Genomic DNA, 17,735 nt, shown 5'->3' on the forward strand with positions numbered 1-17,735 from the left:
ATGTTAACCCTGGTTGTGTTCTTGCTTTGTACAGCCTCCTCTGTCTCCACTTCTGCCAAAGGTAAGATGATGGGCTGTTGTGAGTTTTTTTCTGCTGGTAGATGGTAGTTGGTTTATTTAGTGGTTTATTTGTAGCTCAAAATGACACTAGAGGAACAGCTGGGAAAATGATTGATGATTTAAGGTGACAAGCTTCAATTTAGTGTTCCACAGAGACTTTAAAATGAATGAATCATGGCAGGAGATAATGCTGGGTGATGTTACCGGGCCCACAATGTCTGTCTCCTATTCATTGTCTTCGGAGTAGCTTCACATAGTGCTGCTTGGTGACATCACCGAATGATAAGAGTATAGTCAAGAAAGATAAAACATAACATGTATTGTTTCTGTTGGTGTTTTGCTTCATATGTTCTCTAAGAATCTCAGTCAATTGTTGACAAAAGACAAAGTGACCCAGAATTTGTGTTAGTTGAATTCAGCTCCTCATTCCTCAGTGATGAAATCAAATACTGACACGTCAGTCTGTCCTCCCTCGTGGCCTAATGTCATATCTGACAGAAAGCTTGTCAGTAATGAGAGCAGAGGAGAGATTTTTATCTTCTCTCATGTCAAACACACCTTGATAAATGGCTGCTGATTGAGTCACCTCTATCCACAGATATTATTTCTGTAAACTTAAAAAAAAAAAAATGAAAGAAAAGAAAGAGTATGTTCAGTGAAAGGTGTTTTTAACTCACCGTCTTCAGTATGCTGCCTGAATTACCGACTACATCTCATCCCAACGAACACATCTACACTTGTTAAAGTTACATTGTCTTTGATGGCAGGAAGTTAAAAGTGTGGATTGCTTTGAAAAGTATCCAATAGAGCAACTATTTGATAATGAGAAGCTCGCACATCTGAGATTTGAGAGTTTTCTCCCAAACTGCAATTTTTTAAATGTAGGAAGCCTCCAAAATCACATTATCCTTCCCACAATATCCAGGTTTGTTTATTCTTTGTTTCCCAGGACAACACAGCCATTGCTCAAAACTCAAATTCAAGGTTTTAGAGATAGAGAGACCAAAATAAGAGTTTTTAAAACATTCACTGCTCTAAACGGCATTATTACATGAGGATACACAAACAAATGAAGACAATTGCATGTTCACTGGGATGGATTACTATGTCAAGTTTCAGGTTTCTACTGGCTAATATTTATAAGGTTCTGACATGAAATTAAACTATATCAGTCTAAAAAGTTATAGTATGTTGTGGGAAATGGTTAGCAGTAATGTAAAGCACCACTCTCCACTCACAAGCTGCGTTTCCTGTGTTTCTTCAGGTGGTGCTGCTGGACCCCGGCTGAACAACAACCAGCTGTACAAATTCAGCTACACCACCGACGTGCTGGTGGACAGCAGCAGGGGGTCAAAAGAGGGCAGTGCTGGCTACAGGATCTCGAGCGACGTGGACGTCAACCTAGTTTGGAGAGATCCCAGCAGCAAGGACGACCAACTGATCCAACTGGCGGTACGTCGGCCCAGTCACATGTTGAGACAGGACATGATGTTATTTCGTAGTACATTTATAAAAACTTTAATCCAGTGAGTTGTAAGAGAGTCAGAATAATCCATTGATTGCAAAAAGGAGAGCAGGCTTTCGCTCACATTGATTAACCTCTCGTTCATAGATCTCAAATGTGAGGATCGACCCCGTGTCCCATCGATCAGAGAAGAAGAACGTCCTCCATGGATCCACAGTGGATAGCGTCTTGGGGAAAACCAAACTGGCAGCTCTGACAAAACCTTTCTTGGTGCATCTGAGAAATGGAAAGGTAAGAGCATTAGTTTGGATCATTGGTATTAAACAACATATGTATATAGAAAATAGTCCTTATCTGTGGCGACACCGCTTATTGCTGGTTTTATCTGCACAGCCTCATTGTCTTTTAAGAAGTTTTTACTTATTTTGACATACTGTCAAAATAAAACACCTTTCAGCATAAAGAGTTGTAGCAACTGTAGCACTTCCTGAATATTATATGAATTGTTGTTTTCAGCCAATTTCTGATGTGAGAGGTGGTAATGTTGTAAAGTCAGCAGTGTACTTCCAGCACTGTTATTGTCTTCAGAGAGTTAATGAGCTTGCATTCATTGTGCTGGAGTGATGATGCTGGCAGGGGAAATACCGCACAGATGTGTGTGCGTGCAAAGGTCAGCAGGTTCAGAGGGTCAATGAATGAATGAGTGGCTCCAGGTTGGTGGATAAGACTCATACTGTCTTCTTACTGGCTGTTATCACATCGTTATCACCATAAACAATAAGGCATTGCAATCAAAAGAGTAACAGCAGGCTGGTTGTCAGATATCTCAGGAATCATATGGAACTGGTTTATGGCTTTAAGTGTTGCTGAAGAAAGTGCTAGCAAGAGATCTCTTCACTCAGTTTTCAACCATAGCGGCATCGGCATGAATGGTGACATTTGGTACAGTCCCCCATGGGATGAATTAGAATAACTTATATCCCCTGACTTTTCCTTTAGTGCCATCATCAGGTCAAAATTTTAATTTGTCCAGTACTTTGGTTTATAACTAAATACCTGCAAAACTAATAGCATTCCCATCAGCCTCAGCTGCACAGTGCTAATTATCAAACCTTAGCATGCTAAGGCACTAGATGGTAAACATGGTAAACATTATAATTTCTAAACATCAGCATGTTAGCATTGTCATCTTGTGCATGTTAGCATGTCAACATTAGCATTTAGCTCAAAGCACTGCTGTGGCCAAGTACAACCTCACTGAGGTGAGTGGCTGTTGTTTATGTCTTTAATTACCTGTTAGGTGTAACTTATTTTATTCATTATGGTTAATAAATGATTTATTAATTTATGAATAAGGTATAAGAATAAGAGCTTTTGGGTTGCCAGGTTATGAAAAATCACTTTGACTTCCTCCCATTGATGGGACTGTATGATCACTTACCATCTGGAAAAGGGCTACCCTTTATTAACAACTTATTATCCACCGAAAAAGGATTTTATTTTTACAACCTGGCAACCCAAAGTGTGTTCTTATTAATGACTGATCTGTGAAGCATTAGTAAACACTTTATTAATCATTAATAAAATAATTGGTTCCAACTTAAAAATAAACCTTTATTAGGAAGTAGTACCAAGATTTTTTATGTCCAGTATGAAGACATGTTTGTTGTTTGTATTGCTTTCACACAATGTCAGGACTTCAGTGTTGTATAGAGATACTTCAACAGTGTACTGTGTGTATTATATGTTAATTTGAAATGTATCTGTGACTGTTGTGCACCAGATGGAAAAAAAGAAGCCAAATAGCTAATATTTGACCTCTTGGTATTAATACTGGTTCGGTGTGGAGGTTGGAAGAATGAGCCGTTCGACGTCTGAAACAGGATGGATCAGTGTCTCCCCTGGTGTTGTTGGGTTATTTATACTGATGGAAAAATACACAGCGTAGCAGTGGACAATCTATTTATGGTGGTCCTAGCTGATATTGTGGCTGAGCACCACAAATAAATTACATACTGTATAAGAGACACTGTAGGCTGATGTAATAGGCTGCTTTCTCCACTCATGAGCAGGACACAGTCCACTATTGAGCCAAACTGAAGCCTCATAGGAAAACTGTGTGGTGTGATATATTTCCCAAGATGAACTAAGCTCATTTGACTTGGTTCCAGTATTTTAATACGATAACATCAACACAGGTAAACATAAGACTGACTCATCTTTCATGCCGGTCAGTGCTGTGTACTGATGTGTATTGAGACTATAATTAGAGGCAATATACCGTATGCCAGGTTGAGATAGACTTCTTTTTAAATGCTAAAGTGCTAATACCAAAGTATTCTGGTTTTGTTTTTGATCTGCACTTCAAAGAATATCTTTTATTTTTGCATGTAATGTAAATAGTTTCTGATGTCATGACCATGCAGACATGTTTCTGTACACAAATGTGCAAAAGAAAGCTGACACCCTGAAAGCCTTTGTGGGCTGCAGCACGTACAGGACTGTGGGTCGCTTGCAACAGTGGCTGCTTTATTTGCTGGACAAAATGTCTTGGTATCCACTATTTAAAAGCATACATTTCTGTTTAACATGTTGCTTTTTTTTTAGGCAAAAGCGTTTTATTCCTACTGGGCCGAACCTGCAACCATCAAGAACCTTAAAAGAGGGTTGGCCAGCTTACTGCAAGTGCAGCTCAATACTGGGAAGGTTATAGAGGTATATGGCATGATAATACTCCCATGACATTTATTCATGTTTTTCATATTTTAATCCATGTAGCTAATAACAAACATAATGTCTGGGAACAGAATGACGTGTCTGGAAGGTGCACAGTCGAATACAAGGCAGTCAAAGGTCAAGTGACGAGAACCAAGATCCTGGAGACGTGTAGGACCGCAGAGACCGGATTCACCACACACAGTCAGGTATGTCAGCATCCAGATGAACTCGCTGTGCTAAAACATGAACTTTACTGAGTTGCTAATAAATCCTGCTTGATATGTCCCCTCCTTCAGGTCTTGGGTGTGAGCAGGAAGTCAAGTTCTGTTACAGCGTTCACACTTGAAGATGGTTTCATCCGCTCGGCCGTGGCTGAAGAGACGCACTCACTGGCTGTTAACGCCCGCAGATCTGCTGCAGCTAAAGTCGTGTCCAGGTAAGTGCCCTAACGAAGAATTAATGTGTGCTGCCATTTCTGATATTGGGCACACTTTGAATTTTAAAATGTCTTGCTTCCCAGGCAAACCCTCGCGTTGGTAGGGACTGAGGCTGGACCGCTGGAGGTTGCTGGCAAAGATGTGGCTGGGGTTGTCAAGTCAATTGATGCTAAACTGGCAGCTGTTGGTATCATCGCAGAGAAGGTCAAATGTCAGTGCAAGGGCTGTCCATCAGTGAGTACCTGTTCACTTTCACACAAACTCATTTTAGCAATGCTCTATGGATGGCAGTATCAGGTCAACACTTTGGTTCAGACTATATATATCTCAACAAGTATTGAATAGATTGCCATGACATTTTGTACAGGCATTCATGGCCCCCAGAGGATAAATCCTAATGACTTTGGTGATCCCCTGACTTCTCCTCTTGAATTTTGTGGTTTTTAGTGAAATGTCTCGACAAGTAATGGATGGGTCACCATGAAATTTGGTACAGACTTTCATGTCCCGCTTATAAGTTTGGTGATTCTTTGACATTTGTCCAATACTTTGGTTTTATTACCAAATACCAGCTAGGAGCATCAGCTGTACTTTCAGTGCTTATTAGCAAATGTTAGCATTCTAATATGCCAAACTAGGATGGAGAACATGGTAAGCATATTACCTGCTGAACATTAGCATGTTAGCCATCTCATTGTATGCATGCTGTTGTCACGTTAGTGTTAGCATTTAGCATTTACTACAGCCTCACAGAGCTGCAAGCAAGCCATGCCATGTTACTATAAGAATTTGAAGGTCACATGAAATTCCCTCATTGCACAGGAAAGTTGAGTGCATGCATAACTACCGTTCGCCTTCTTTTTCTTTTCCAAATAAGTTTTGTTCACCTCAGGAATTAGCGACGTTGAGATTAATGACAGGAAAGGTGAACAAAATTATGAAAAATAAAACTGAAGTTGTAACAAACTGGAATTCTTTTGAGTTTCCATTATTATGGCCCTGTAAAGATGAGTATCTTGATATTCAACAAAACCATACAGTAACTGGTACAATTAAATATATCATGGTAATTGTGATGGGACAGCTCCAGGTCCTCCTCTTCTTATGGAAATGTCATTTCATTTTGAGTTTTAGTATATTATTCTACTATATGCATATATATATATATATATATATATTTGTAGCCAGTTCAAAAAACTTGTACAAGTCATTATTACTAGGATTCAGGTTAGGAAAAACACTTGTACATGTAGTATTTCTTAAACAGGTGCATAAAGATTCCCACACTCAGCAGTAACATTTTGGTGCCTATAGACCCTCCTCACTGCTAAATACTGTAACACTGTATTAGTAAATAGATACTGTATATTTTTGTGCTGTAATTATCGGCTGAAGACGATCTGTCTTCTAATCCCATCTCCCCTGTGTTCTCCCTCTTAGCTTTTTGAACATTGGCAGGCTCAACAGAAGCAGCTGGAGCCAGCGAGCCTGTCCAAAGCCACGGCTCCTCGCAGCTTCCTGGCCCTCATCCAGAGCATTAGGAAGGCGTCCAAGGACGAGATCCTCAAAGTGCTGAAGAGTGCCACCAAGACATCTCTGTAGATACACTTCTCCTTCCTACATCTTAACTTATTCACTGACTCCATCACTCTGCTGTTTCTTTGAGTTACTCACTTTTAACATTGAGAATGTCAGGATCCAAGGAGAGTAACTCACCATCGCTGTGTTTACCTTCTTCCTGCTGGTATCAGACCTCAGGTGGTGGATGCTGTGACCTCCTCCCAGACCACTGCGTCCCTGGATGCCATGCTTGAATTCCTTAACTTCACCGATGCCAAAGGTTTGGTTCTGCAGGAGAGGTTTCTCTATGCATGTGGCTTTGCTTCCCATCCCAATGAGAGGATGCTACAGGCTCTGCTGGTGAGTGTCATGTTGTTGAAAAAGGAAAAAGGTGGCACTCTACTGGTTGGAGGTATTTTTTATCAAGACATGAAGCACCGCCTTTTTCCTGAATTTGTTTTGGGGAAACAAACACATTACATATCTCTTCATAAATTGCTATATACTATATTTCTGTCTGCCCTCAAAATGTGATATTTTAGATGATATGTCTTAAAATGTCTTAAAATTTAGAAACTTGAGAATAAATCTGCTAAACCAAGTCATATTATACTTACATTATATGTCAGAATTGAATGTTTTCAGTGAAGTTTAACGAGAAGAGTTTTCTTTTTCAGGTTATTTCAAAAGGAAATATCGGCAGCAATGACATTAAAGAGTCAGTGGTGATCATTATGGGTGCCCTGGTCCATAAGCTGTGTCAGAAAGGAGGGTGCAACTTACCGGTGAGCTTCCAAGATGATAATAAATGACTACAAAAATGTAGCGCATGTAGTATGTACGTTTCCTTTGTGGAATACTCTGGAAACTAAACCAAATTTGAATGAATCCAAGAGCTGACTGATGATCTCCTGCTGTATGTTTGATTCTCAGACAGTGGTGCAGGTGAAGAAGCTGATTTTAGACGGTCCTGACAGCACGCAGGAAGAGTCCGAGGTCCAGATGTTTCTTCTGGCTCTGAAGAACTCTATGCTTCCTGAGGCCATTCCCATCTTTACCAAGTATGCAGAGTCAGCGGTGGGAGCTTACAACACCATCGCCCTCACCGCCCTGCAGAGATACGATGTCAAACTCATGACCGATGAGGTAAGCCGTAGTGTATACAACACTTGATTTGAACTGATGTTTATGGGTGCTGCTGTGGAGCTAATTAGCATGTAACAGAAACTGAAACCAAATATTTATCTCACTTGTAGGTTAAGCAGACAGTGAACAGGGTTTACCACCAGAACCGACGGATCTACGAGAAAAACGTGAGAGCCGCCGCTGCCGACGTCATCCTCAGTAGCAACCCCTCGTACATAGAGGTCAAGAATCTGCTTCTGTCTATTGGAAACCTGCCAAAAGAAATGAACAAGTACATGCTGTCTAAGATCCAGGACATCCTCCGCTTCCAGTTGCCCGCCAGGTGTGTTATGGGACAGAAATCCTCTTTTATAGAGTTTAACAAAGAGCATTTAGTATAACAGAACAGAAATAGCAAGATTTCAGTCATTTATTATATAATATCATTTGTTTTAATTTTTCAGCAAAATTATACAGCAAGCTATGAAGGACATGATTTCACATAACTACGACCGTTTTTCAAAAGTTGGGTCATCGTCTGCATTCTCAGGATTCATGGCACGTGAGTAATCCACCCACATCTCTAAGCCTAAAATGAATTACACAATATATTAGGACAAGATTTAGAATCTGCGATGAAATAAGAAACATGTTAATAAAATTTAACAGCGAGAACAAAATTTCAAAAAAACATTACCATTGAGATTAGATTTGGCTCCTTAAACTCATAATTTTGAGTCTCGCTATTATTTGCTTTTCAGCAATAAGATAAATAACATCACAGCACTTACATATATGATGACTGAGTACTTTAAAATCCTCTTCCTACAGAATCTGCTGATGTGACCTCCACATACAGTCTGGACATCCTGTATTCAGGCTCTGGGATTCTGAGGAGAAGCAACATGAATATTTATGGTGCTAGCAAAGGAGCGATGCTACATGGACTGCAGGTACTGTAATGGACTGTAATATATGCAAAACAAGCTTAGCGGGACTGTTGCAGGAACAGGAATTTAGATATATATCCTTGCATCTTTGCGTTTTAATGTTGTGTTAATGTTTTTGCAATGTTTTTAATGCATATGCTATACAGATGAACTTCCTTTCCTTATGAAATGTATGACATTTTCACATAGTGTATGTGAAATATCAAAACAACTTGCTAGTTTAATTTAATTTGGATTTTCTTCCTGTCTTCCAGGTAGCAATTGAGGCCCAGGGTCTCGAGTCACTGATCGCTGCCACACCCGACGAGGGCGAGGAAGACCTGGAGTCGTTTGCTGGGATGTCGGCTCTGCTGTTCGACATTCAGCTGCGTCCCGTCACCTTCTTCAAGGGTTACAGTGACCTCATGTCCAAAATGTTCTCCATGACTGGGGAGCCCATGAATGTAGTGAAGGGTCTCATCCTGCTGACGGATCATTCTGAGGTAAACACAATGCTTGCTTGAAAATATCTCGGTTACGTTCAGCTGCAAACCAGCAGCAGTTTGATGTTGCCACATTATATTGCCACAAAAAGGAAACACGTGGATGATTGTGCGTACAATGCATAGACTGCATAGACTTTGACACTGTAGATTGAGGTTTGCGTCCCAGTCAGCATTCAACTATCAAGCCTATCGTTCCCTAACTTACATTTACATTAAGAAGCAAGACAGTCTATATGGATCATTTTAGAAGGAAATTACCCACAACGAATTTTGTCATGTAGGTATGAGGACTTGTTTACTTCATCACATGCATACTTTATGTGTACATAGACACAGATAGTGAATGACTCAAGTTAATAACTTCAGTTGTCGAGCTTAGTGAGTGTGAACAGTGTCTAAATGCGCACAGCTGATGCAATGATGTGGCATTTCTTACGCTGTGGCTAATTGGAACCTTGAACATTGAACATTTATGATAAAAGGATTCTTAACTATCAATAGAGTCAGACATAACTGAGTCTTTGTGTATTTTTTTCCCCTTCCCTGCTCATCTTCGGTCCTCCAGGTGATCCAGCTGCAGTCCGGTCTGAAGGCGAGCGCAGAGTTCCAAGGAGGGTTAGCCATTGACATCTCTGGAGGCATGGAGATCAGTCTGTGGTACAGGGAGTCCAAGACCAGCGTCAACAACAGGTACAGTCCAGAGACAATACAATAAAACAGGTGTTGAAGATGTTTTTTGTCCTGTAGCTGAATGGGGGCGTCAGCAAATCTTTTACATAATGGTATGTGCCATATATGTAGGTCACAGCTTCAAGTACAACCGTGGAAGGACTGTATGTACGGTATGATGTAATACACTTGCAGGGCAAAGGCCTTTGTGATAGGCAGATAATTCTCAAAAAACAACCTTTGTGACCGAAAGCAAAGACCTTCGAGCCGTGTCACCGCACTGCAAATAGATTTCTGTTGATGTTGGATTCATGTGAACTTTAGATGGTCTATAAGCGTTGTCTGATTCATTTGTTCCACCGGCATGTCGGACACGCTCCAGCATTGTGCTTCACGCCTGTCTCATTTCTAGGTTTGTGTGGATATGACGTCAGTTCTGTCTGGTCCTCTATTTTAAAACATTACAGTGAACGCACAACAGTAGCCGCTGAAAATGGAGCACATCATCACGCTGGTATCGGTTAGCTCGCAGCATCTGGTGATGAAACAGGATTTAAAGAGCAATGCCGCAGATTTTTAACATTTAAATACGGTGTGATTTTCCTGTACGAGCCACGGCTGCATGAAAACTACTACTGAAAACTAAACTCAAGTATTAAAAACTGACACGGAATACTCGTCAGATTTTTATCCTGTTCACTTGTTTTTTGGTTTTGAATGCATTTGATGATGCGTTTCATTATTTTGCTAAATGGAAAAAGTTATTTGCAGAAAAATATATTTTCACTTAACAAAGAAAAGTATGTTATCAAAAATTGTTATCTTGACTGAAACTCAGGTTTTGTACTGGCACTGCATCAACATTTGAAACAATTATAATTACTCTTTCATTACTGACACATTTAATGTACAGCTCTGTGTGTACATTTCCACGAAAAATGACTTACAAAAGATGGAAAAGAAAGGTGATTTAATGGGGATCTAGGTTACGGTGCAAAAAACACATGATGCTGTGGAATTAATGCCTTTTTTGGAACAGCATCATGAGGAACGAAAACATGGTTTATGTTTCTGTTTTGGGATTTTCTTCCCACTTGTAGACCACTGTATCTTGGATTTGGACTTCAGGATGATTTGGCCCATGTGTGGAGGGGAATGGCAGAGGCAGGTGAATGGATCAGCATAGTTGTACCTCTTCCACTCTGATAATAGACTGGCAGGCTATCTATAGACGCAGAACAAACCACACTGGCATCTTTGCCAAGGCATGTTGCCGCGGGCAAAGTTACAGAGGTTGGATTTTCAAGTGGCTGGCACACACTTTGGATTTGAAACACAAGGGGAAGTTGTTAGATGGCAGTTAAGTCTACTTGTTAATGAGCCACTGATACAAACCGTATAATACAAATAAGTGGTCACAAACAAGGACCATATGCCACAGTGGTTTTGACAAGGCTAAAGAAAATTACTGTCTCTGTTACAATCGTATATCATACTATGACATACTATGTGTGTTTTTTGGACATTTACTCTGTAAACTATTGGTATTTTCATATGAACTTGAACCTGAACAATGAAATGTAATATTTCACATGGGAAAACATGAGTTTCACATACTCTTCTTTGTCTGTTGGACACATTTTCACTTGGTTTTCACTTGCTTATGGTTTCAGGGGAGCATTAGTGGTCACTGGCAACGTTACAGTGGACATGGACTTCATGAGAGCGGGTGTGGAGGTCAGCTTCGAAACAGAGGCATCGCTAGACTTTATCACCACTGTCCAGTTTTCCGAATATCCCTTCCTGGTATGCATGCAGATGGACAAAACTACCTTCCCTGTCAGGTATTGTGAGACCCTCCCTGTAAAGAAAAGATTTCAGTACTCTTGAATCAGCCTATACAAAACCTAATTGTCTATTCTGTGATGTTCTGCTTCCAGTGAATACCTGACCAAGTATGAGGGCTTGTCATCAGGGAAGAGCGTTGTGTCGTCTAAGAGCAAGAAGCAGCTCGTCCCTGGCTCTGAATTCCCTCTTCACCAGGAGAACTCAAACATGTGCAAGAAGGTTTTTGACTCCAGCTGGTAGAAGAGACACCATGAACTATCCAGGAGCGAGTTTTCACTCAAAGAGGGTTTATTGCTTTCAGGGACAGCTATCACACCTCAGCTTCACGCTGAGAGGACCACAAGAGAGAAAGTGGTGAATGTTTATTTTTTAACAACACATACAATGTTTACATTCCTGTGAGTATTTAAGTCATTTTTAATTTGACATTTTGTTTGAAATCAGGAATTCTTGTCTTTTTATGGATTTCCTTGAAAATGTATTTATGATGGGCACACACAGGATGTATGTTTTATTTGATGGGTAATACTCAGCATCAATAGTACCACTGTAATTTTCTCAACACAGTTACAGTAAAGATGTACATGTAAATATCACACTGGAGACAGTGGATTAACTTTCCCCATGAATAGAAACGCTCCTTTCTGTCAACATTCCTTTGTATTTTAATTGAATGTGTTGTCTAAGGAGGAGCAGTTTGTTATTTTATGTCACTGTATCACTCTCCACACACTTGAAATAACTTATTTAGCAGAGTAATATCAATTAATTCAAAATTTTTTAATCATGTTGGTGATTTTTAATTGTTTCTATGAAGACGATGTGTGTGCGTTATCTGTACTTTGTACTTGCAAGATTTGAGGTGAAGATTTAATCTCCAAAAATGAATCCATCAACACTTGAATATATTTTTTTGTACATGGCTGTAATTGCTCTGAAAACATTTGGGTAGTTGAGCTGCTCTGAACTTGTGTTTCAGGGATCAGTTTGTTAGATCTGTAATTGTCTGACAATAAATGTGACTTGACTTGTCTTATCAGCTAAACAATGTGTATGAACAATTGTACCATGTGTAAAACAGGGCTGAAATAACCCTCTTAGGCTGTGGGACTTAGTTCCTTTTGCCTTTAAAGTGGCCCTCCAAGTCATTTTTTCTTGTCATGAGGAGTACTACTTAGCACTTGAAAACAATAGTATAGCACCTTAGCTTAAAGACTACAAGTTTATAACAGACAGTCTGCGTTACAAAATGGGATCATTAAGTTTGAAAGACACTATCAAGTCAGGATGGCTCGGCCTCTGCTGCTTTGATATTGACCGCTCTTTAATCTGTCCCGTGCGAGTTCCTCAAATATATGGAAGTATTCACCGGGTACAGTGCTCATTGCAACTACACATGGCATATTCATAATATTTTGACCAGCTGGTACTCCTATTTTGGGATGCTATCCTATCCTGCCCTTGGTTCACTGTGTGTCAATTAGTTTGATTTGATTAAACACATTTATTTAACTACATGCACCATGTAAATATGCATTATTCCACAGGAATACATTATGTGAAAATGAAAAGGAGCAACCTTATGTGTCAGTTTACATAATACTTTAGTAACGCATATTACAAATTAGAAACTAAGAAACTTACCTCAAATAAAGGCCCTGAAACTCATAGGCCCCTGAAGGTTTACCATTTTGTGCCCAGTTCATCCAGCCTTTATGTACAATTAGAGTCAGGGGATCAGAATCAGAAATACTTTATTTGTACTTTATACTGCTGAATATCATGTGCATTGCAATATGGCTGATATTAAGGCTGTACTGCTTGGCTCAACAAAATCTCTTTCTCTACATGTGACACGATGAGACAGATACAGGGTTGCTAGTGTAGCTGTAGACTCAAAACCAGTGATCCCAGTGTAGAAAATCTTGCCTCCTGGTGGTTTCAAGTGAGAATTCAATGATCTGGCAATCAGATCATTTCAAGATGGCAAACTCCTAAATTGGAACCTGTACGGATGACTCCAGATTTTGTAAGACATGGTTTTCTTTCTACTTCATACTGTGCAGTTGTGTCCACATTAGCATATGTAATAACCTGATTTGTATCAGATATTTTGTATTTGTTTCTCTCATGTTAATGTGCATTAGATCCACTGCGAAGTTTGGGCAACTATAATATTCATTCTATATTATATTACTCTGTTCAGACAGTGATACAGTCAATATATATCTGTCAGGATGTTTCAAGGTTTATTCAGTTCTTTAACAGCTTAATAATAGTTCTTGTTTACTTTAGAGAATAAATGACCGGGAAGGCTTTCATTTCCTGTGGAATTCTGGGAAAGGAGGGAAAAAATAGAGGAGAGAAACGGGGACGACAGAGAAGCCTGCACGAGCGAGGGTCGTCACAGACTGAGTATTTTCCGTTGTGAATTTTATTGGACCGTGTTAAAGTGTTGCCGGAGCCACGCTCTGATGTGTGTGTGAGAAATTGTTTAATGTCGACCAAGTGTTTTTCCGCCATGGAGGGAGTTTTGCGAGAAGTTTAGCTGAGTTAGCTGAGTTAGCTCTTAGTTCTTGGCAGCTGGCGGGTAGCCGGACAATATTTGGTTCAACGGGTAGGCCACTTTGGAGTAATCCTTCACGAAGCGTCTATAGTACCCACAGAACCCAAGAAATGACCGCAAAGCAGTCACGGTGTTTGGTCTGGGCCACGTAGTTACAGCTTCAGTTTTCTTTGAATCTGTGGACACTCCATCTTGAGATATGATATGTCCCACAAAAGTCACTGATGGTCTACAAAACTGGCATTTATCCAGTGACAGCTTGAGACCCTCGTCCTTGAGGCGGTCAAGCACCTTTAACAGCCTTCCCTCTTGCTCTTCAAGTGTCGCTCCAAACACGATGAGATCATCCAGATAGACTAGGACTTCCAGCAAATTCATGTCCCCAACAGTTTGTTCCATGATTTGCTGAAAAGTTGCGGGAGCCCCTGACACTCCTTGCGGCATCCTTTCAAATTGGTAGAAACCAAGTGGGCAAATGAAAGCTGTCTTGTCTGTGTCATTCATAGGCACTTGATGATATCCACTTCGGAGGTCTAGCACACTAAACCACTTGCTTCCGTTTAGACAGGCCTGTGCATCCTCAATTCTTGGCGCTGTGTCCACACACATCCTTATCTTTCCGTTCTTCTTTCTCACCACCACTATGGGTGAGGCATAAGGACTTCGTGACTCAGTGATGATCCCAGCGTCTTTCAATTTTGACAGATGCTGTCTCAATGCCTCCACATCAGCAGGCGCCAGCCGGTGAGACCTCTCTCGAAAAGGTTTGTCCTCAGTGGTTTTGATAGTGTGGTGTGCACTCTTACTGCATCCTACATCAAACTCATGGGTAGAGAAAACCTCACTGCCCTATGTGCTACACATGGACGTTAGCCAAGAAGGTCTAGGTGGTGTGTTGTATCAGGATCAAGGTGAAGGGTTAAGACCAGTCACTTTTGTCAGTCGAAGCCTTACCCCGTCTGAGCGACATTACCCTGCCCATAAATTGGAATTCTTGGCTTTGAAGTGGGCGGTGGTGGACAAACTGCATGATTACCTGTATGGGACGAAGTTTGAAGTGAGAACAGACAACAATCCATTAACGTACGTGTTGACATCTGCCAGGCTAGATGCAACTGGTCACCGTTGGCTTCCTGCGTTGTCCACCTACGACTTCAGTATCAAGTACACATCTGGGGTTCAAAACATTGATGCAGACGCTCTATCCCGTTGCCCGCAACCCAAACCAACTCAAGAAGAGGAGTGGAAAGATCTATCTGCAGAAGGTGTGAGAGCCATGTCTGTGGTAAACTAACAGAGAAATCCATATCCTGGTAGGGCAATTGACCATTTGGGGCCTTCTACACATGCTATTCCACCAGCCTACTGTAATCTCTCAACCCTGAGTGTCAAGGGGATGCCTGTTTTGAGTTCTGCTAAGCTGTCAGATGCTCAACAAAAAGATCCTGGTATCGGTGAGGTATGGTCAGCTCTCAGCCGTGGAGATGTAACTAAGGTTAACAAGACAAAGCATCAAACCTGCCCTCTGCTCATGAGAGAGTGGGATCGGTTAAAGGTACGACAAGGAGTCATGTATCGAATCACAAGTCCGCCGGGCAAACCCTACCGCTCTCAGCTGGTCTTGCCTGAAAAGTACAGGAAGATGGTAATGAAATCCCTTCATGATGACGCAGGTCATTTGGGCCTTGACAAAACATACAGCCTAATTAAAGATCGATTCTACTGGCCACGGATGAAGTCCGATGTCGAAGAGTACTGCAAATCTTGTGAGCGGTACATAAAGAGGAAGACTCTACCCAAGAAAGTTGCTCCACTGACTCATTTGGTCCGGACGATAAGTCGGGAGGGTGACTTCTACAGACGTGGTAGGAGCTGTTCTCTCTCTATACAAGGAGGTACTGCTGTACAGGTTTTTTTATGAGCTCCAATGATAAGCGCACCAACGAACTGTTGCAAGCTTGCTTAAACTCAAACTAAGAGTGCACTCAGGTTTACACAGACTAAAGACTTAAAAAAGATGGTTTGTTTTGTGTTTATTCTTTTCATATTGGGTTTTCCTGTGGAATTCCTGCATTCAGTTAATACAAGTTTTGAAACTGAGATACTGTGTTTGTGTTGTCATTTCACTGTATATGCTGTGCCACAGAACAGACTTATTCATATTTCCACAGTAATATTATTTGGGTTTATTAAAAATCAGAGTTGTTCCCTGAGCCTCTCATTAGTTTCTAGAGAGTGTGAGAATCATAGATTACCCTAGACAAGGTTATTTTACAATGGGATGTCTCTTTCACCATTTTACCAAGTATTGGGTGTTTAAAGGGGACTAATACTTTAATGAGCATCACATAAAGTGTTCCTCTTATTACGAGCCTATGGTGAAAGGGTTTCACATATATTTTTGTTTGCTGCACTTTTTAAAGTAAACCAATAACCCCTGTATTGATAGTTTGTGTTATATCCATGGAGACAAAATGTACGTCAGTGGCCTAAATGTAAAACACACTTGTTGATCCAGGTGAGGCAATAAATCTTGACTTTTCTTGTGTCACAGCTGTGACATCAGAGCCCCCGCTGGCATCTAAATACAACAACTGGGCCTTAATGTAGGTTCTTTAGAAACCACCGAGAGCAGCTGGGGGCAAACCAGTATCTGCCAGTCTCGCTGCATCCATGGCAACCGAGTAAACACAACAGCAAACTGTCAGGTTAAACTTAAGCCTCGCCCCGGGTGATGTTTCAGTGTCACCAGTAAGTGAACCTTGCACGCAGGCAGATGCCAAATGTGTACTTCTGTTGGTATAAATCTGTTCGATTCCCTTTGACCCTTGTCATTTCGTTTTTTTTTGTGATTTTAGTGGTGAAACTTTATCAGTATCAAACTGCAGACAACCACAATAATCAGATCAGGGATATAGAGGGAAATAAAATGCAAATATGGTCAACACAGAATATAATAGGATAAAAATATGTACTATCTATCAATCTATCAAATAGTCAAAGTATACAAAAAGTGTTTGAGGAAGAATATCATCCAGTGCATGAGTAATGTGGGACACATGAATGATTGGACACAAGGTTGTTCCTCATTTTAAAAATATACTGATGTCATAGCAGCCAGACTTTTAGCTTTACTTAATTACATTTTGGTGAATTTAAATAATTAATTTACTATTTTGGTACCTTTTTCTAATAAAGCACCATTTATAATTGGCTTATAGTTTGCAACTATAATGGCGTCATTAATTATTGATAGATAATTTATTAACACTTCAAAGATCAATCATAAGTCATTGACAAGAACACCTTTTGGGTTTCCTTTATCTTTTAGCTTTAGCTATTTTTCCGCAATATGTCATCCCAAAAGCGTTCGTATCAGTGGCTTATAACTGATCTTTGAAGTATTAATACTATTAATTAATGTTTTTTAATAATTAATAAAGCCTTAGTTGCAACTTATAAACCCTTACAAAGAGTGTCTCATTAGAAAGTATACCTCTTTTTACTATTCCGTCATCCCTGTACCTGGATGATAGCTGTAACTCAAACAAACAAAAAGTGATTAGATTACATATTTATTTTTTAATTTCTCTAAAAAAAAAAGAGTTCATCTGGGGTTTTTTGAGTGGTCACTTTAAATACAGACAAATTCATGGACACAAAGATGTTAAGTAGCTTGCATTTTTAATTTATTGCAAACAAATGTAGGCTTTTCAGTCTACGTTACACTCATTCATCATATTCATTACTTTCAAGCTGTGCAAACACAGCACTCACCTCTCCTTTCAAAGTATATCTCTGCTGTCATCCTGACCTCTGTCTTTTTCTAGGGCAGCCACACAACACAGTTTA

At 40.2% G+C, this 17,735-nt stretch overlaps 2 protein-coding genes across 2 annotated transcripts in view; one reads left to right on the plus strand and one right to left on the minus strand.

Annotated features, from left to right (window-relative positions):
- mttp (microsomal triglyceride transfer protein) lies at nt 1-11,557 on the plus strand. The gene is made up of 18 exons (XM_070919106.1): nt 1-61; nt 1,325-1,512; nt 1,673-1,816; nt 4,133-4,240; nt 4,333-4,449; nt 4,540-4,679; nt 4,764-4,914; nt 6,121-6,278; nt 6,432-6,600; nt 6,918-7,025; nt 7,174-7,386; nt 7,497-7,708; nt 7,830-7,927; nt 8,197-8,318; nt 8,570-8,797; nt 9,366-9,490; nt 11,143-11,313; nt 11,410-11,557. The coding sequence occupies exons 1-18, from the start codon at nt 1-3 to the stop codon at nt 11,555-11,557; spliced, it is 2,661 nt and encodes an 886-aa protein (XP_070775207.1).
- Nucleotides 9,368-17,735, minus strand: part of LOC139296628 (uncharacterized protein C4orf54-like) — a 21,208-nt gene continuing 12,840 nt past the window's right edge. Inside the window, exon 2 of the mRNA XM_070919094.1 lies at nt 9,368-9,452. The gene's annotated coding sequence lies outside the window, so the exon portion shown is untranslated. The remainder of the gene's footprint in view (nt 9,453-17,735) is intronic.

This window comes from Enoplosus armatus, chromosome 2 (genome assembly GCF_043641665.1).
Source record: "Enoplosus armatus isolate fEnoArm2 chromosome 2, fEnoArm2.hap1, whole genome shotgun sequence".
NCBI classification, from domain to species: Eukaryota; Metazoa; Chordata; class Actinopteri; order Centrarchiformes; family Enoplosidae; genus Enoplosus; species Enoplosus armatus.

Bases quoted from the DNA above. Each gene is read 5' to 3' on its own strand.
- mttp (XM_070919106.1), top strand. From the start codon at position 1: ATGTTAACCCTGGTTGTGTTCTTGCTTTGTACAGCCTCCTCTGTCTCC. The intron at 7,709-7,829 runs GTGTGTTATGGG...TTAATTTTTCAG, and splicing joins CGCTTCCAGTTGCCCGCCAG to CAAAATTATACAGCAAGCTA. The intron at 9,491-11,142 runs GTACAGTCCAGA...TTATGGTTTCAG, and splicing joins AAGACCAGCGTCAACAACAG to GGGAGCATTAGTGGTCACTG.